At 60.0% G+C, this 1,809-nt stretch overlaps 1 protein-coding gene across 1 annotated transcript in view; it reads right to left on the bottom strand.

Annotated features, from left to right (window-relative positions):
- TRIM63 (tripartite motif containing 63) overlaps positions 1 to 1,809 on the bottom strand; it is a gene marked incomplete at both ends in the record, with an annotated part of 2,820 nt that overhangs the window by 323 nt on the left and 688 nt on the right. The window contains 5 exons of the mRNA XM_029084315.1: positions 6 to 32; positions 206 to 228; positions 347 to 580; positions 751 to 846; positions 1,131 to 1,322. Of these exons, the coding sequence (XP_028940148.1) occupies positions 6 to 32; positions 206 to 228; positions 347 to 580; positions 751 to 846; positions 1,131 to 1,322 (572 nt within the window). The remainder of the gene's footprint in view (positions 1 to 5; positions 33 to 205; positions 229 to 346; positions 581 to 750; positions 847 to 1,130; positions 1,323 to 1,809) is intronic.

Below are 1,809 nucleotides of genomic sequence, written 5' to 3'. Positions count from 1 at the left end.
CCAGCCTGCCGCCCTTGGAAGCCTCCACAATCCTGGGCAGGGAGAGCACAGTCATGTCCCCCGTGTCCCCTCCCCAGGCTGGGTGGCCATGGGGTGCCAGGGCAGGGGGGTTGGGGCATCCCCATGCTCACCACCTGGGCACCCTGTGGCCTGCTGCGGGGCAGGGGTTGGGGATCAACGAATTTTCTGTGATTTGGGCACTTACGTTTTAATGAGCTGCTTGGCGTTCTACGGGGAGCAAGAGGAGAGGTGAGTGAAGCCACATGGCAGCCACTGGGATGTCCCCAAGCTGGTGGGACACTCTGTGGGTACCGGTGTGGGGAGGGGAGATGTTTGAGGGTCTCACCATGAGGAAGGCAGCCCCTCCAGTCTCCTCCATCGCCTGGATGGCCGTCTCCACCAGCTGGCTCGACTTCTCCAGTTGCTCCTTGTACTGGCTGATGAGGCTCTGGACGAAGCTGGTCTTGTCACCCTGCTCGTGGGTGATGCGCTGCAGCAGCTCTGACTTCTTCTCCTCCAGCAGCGCTGACAAGGTGTCGAAGCGAGCGCACAGCTCCCGCTTGGCTGCCTCACTGTTCTCCTGCAAGGACAAGGGATGCCATGTGTGTGTCCCTACGTGTCCCTCAGCACCAGCAGCATCCCAGGGGCTTCCCTGCTCCTTAGGCTTCAGCTCCCTCCCAGCCACCCCCAATGCTCCCCAGGAGGTTTCACCCCTGGGTTTTGTAGAGCTCCTTTTCCCCCTTTCCTCACCTCGGTGCTCCGGCATGAGTCCTCCAACTGGGAGATGATCGTTTGGATCCGGTCGTTCCCTGCCACCAGCATGGAGATGCAGTTGTTCAGCTCAGTCTGGTTGGAGGTGGATGGACAGAAACAGCTTGAACCCCAGCAGGGACATCTCCCATCCCAACATGGGGATGGGCTGGGCATTTCCTGGCCCCAGCTCTGCTCCCCCCACATCCCCCCCAAGCCATGGCCACTCTAAATATAGATTGTCTCCTGGGCGAAGTCACCCGGGGGCTATTAATACCCCATGAGCAGGTCCCAGTGCTATTTGTGATCATCCCAGCTCAGCACATTGCCCTGGGACCAGCCGTGTCCCCCGCAGCCCCCCTGTCCCCACCACATGGCACCTTCTGGCCCTGGAAGATGGTTTGCAGGGGAGCAACCTCGCAGTCCTTGTGGGCACCGAAGACTTTGCACATGGAGCAGGTGGGGACCTCACAGGTGACACAGTAGATGTTGATCCGCTCGTCCTCATGCTCCTTGCACATGGGGTGTTTCCCCTTCTTCAGTGGCCTGCTGGAGAGAGAGGCACGGCCACGGTGATGTCCCCATCATGGTGACATCCTCATTGGGGTGATGTCCCCATGGCAGTGACAGCCTTGCCACAATGATGTCCCCATTGCAGCATCATCCCCACTGAGGTGACATCCCCAACATCAAGTTCCTGGGAGAGAGGCCAGATTGCGGCACAACCCCACACTTGGTCCTTCAGGAGCCACCAACCTCTGTAAGCCCCTAGCCCAGTAAGTTGGAGTTTAAACCAGTGTGGCACTGGGCAGAGCAGCAGTTGGCACTGGTGGGTGAGGGGCCCTGGGGCTGCACTCCAAGGACGCTGCACAAGCACCTAATTTTAGCCTCGGACTGCTGGGATTTATTGTCACCCAACGTGTGACCAGGGTGAGGGCACCCATAAAATCCTAGGGGGTCCCAGCCAGGGGCTGCAGCTGAATCATCCCCTCTGCAGCAAGGGGGGGACACGGGGACAAGCCAACCCCCTGAATCACAGACAGAGCTGGCCCCCCGATC

The sequence above is a fragment of the Antrostomus carolinensis genome, unplaced genomic scaffold (assembly GCF_000700745.2).
Source record: "Antrostomus carolinensis isolate BGI_N321 unplaced genomic scaffold, ASM70074v2 scaffold40823, whole genome shotgun sequence".
Lineage (NCBI taxonomy): Eukaryota > Metazoa > Chordata > Aves > Caprimulgiformes > Caprimulgidae > Antrostomus > Antrostomus carolinensis.
Note: the sequence above shows the minus strand (reverse complement) of the source record. Positions and strands in the feature narration are given on the sequence as shown.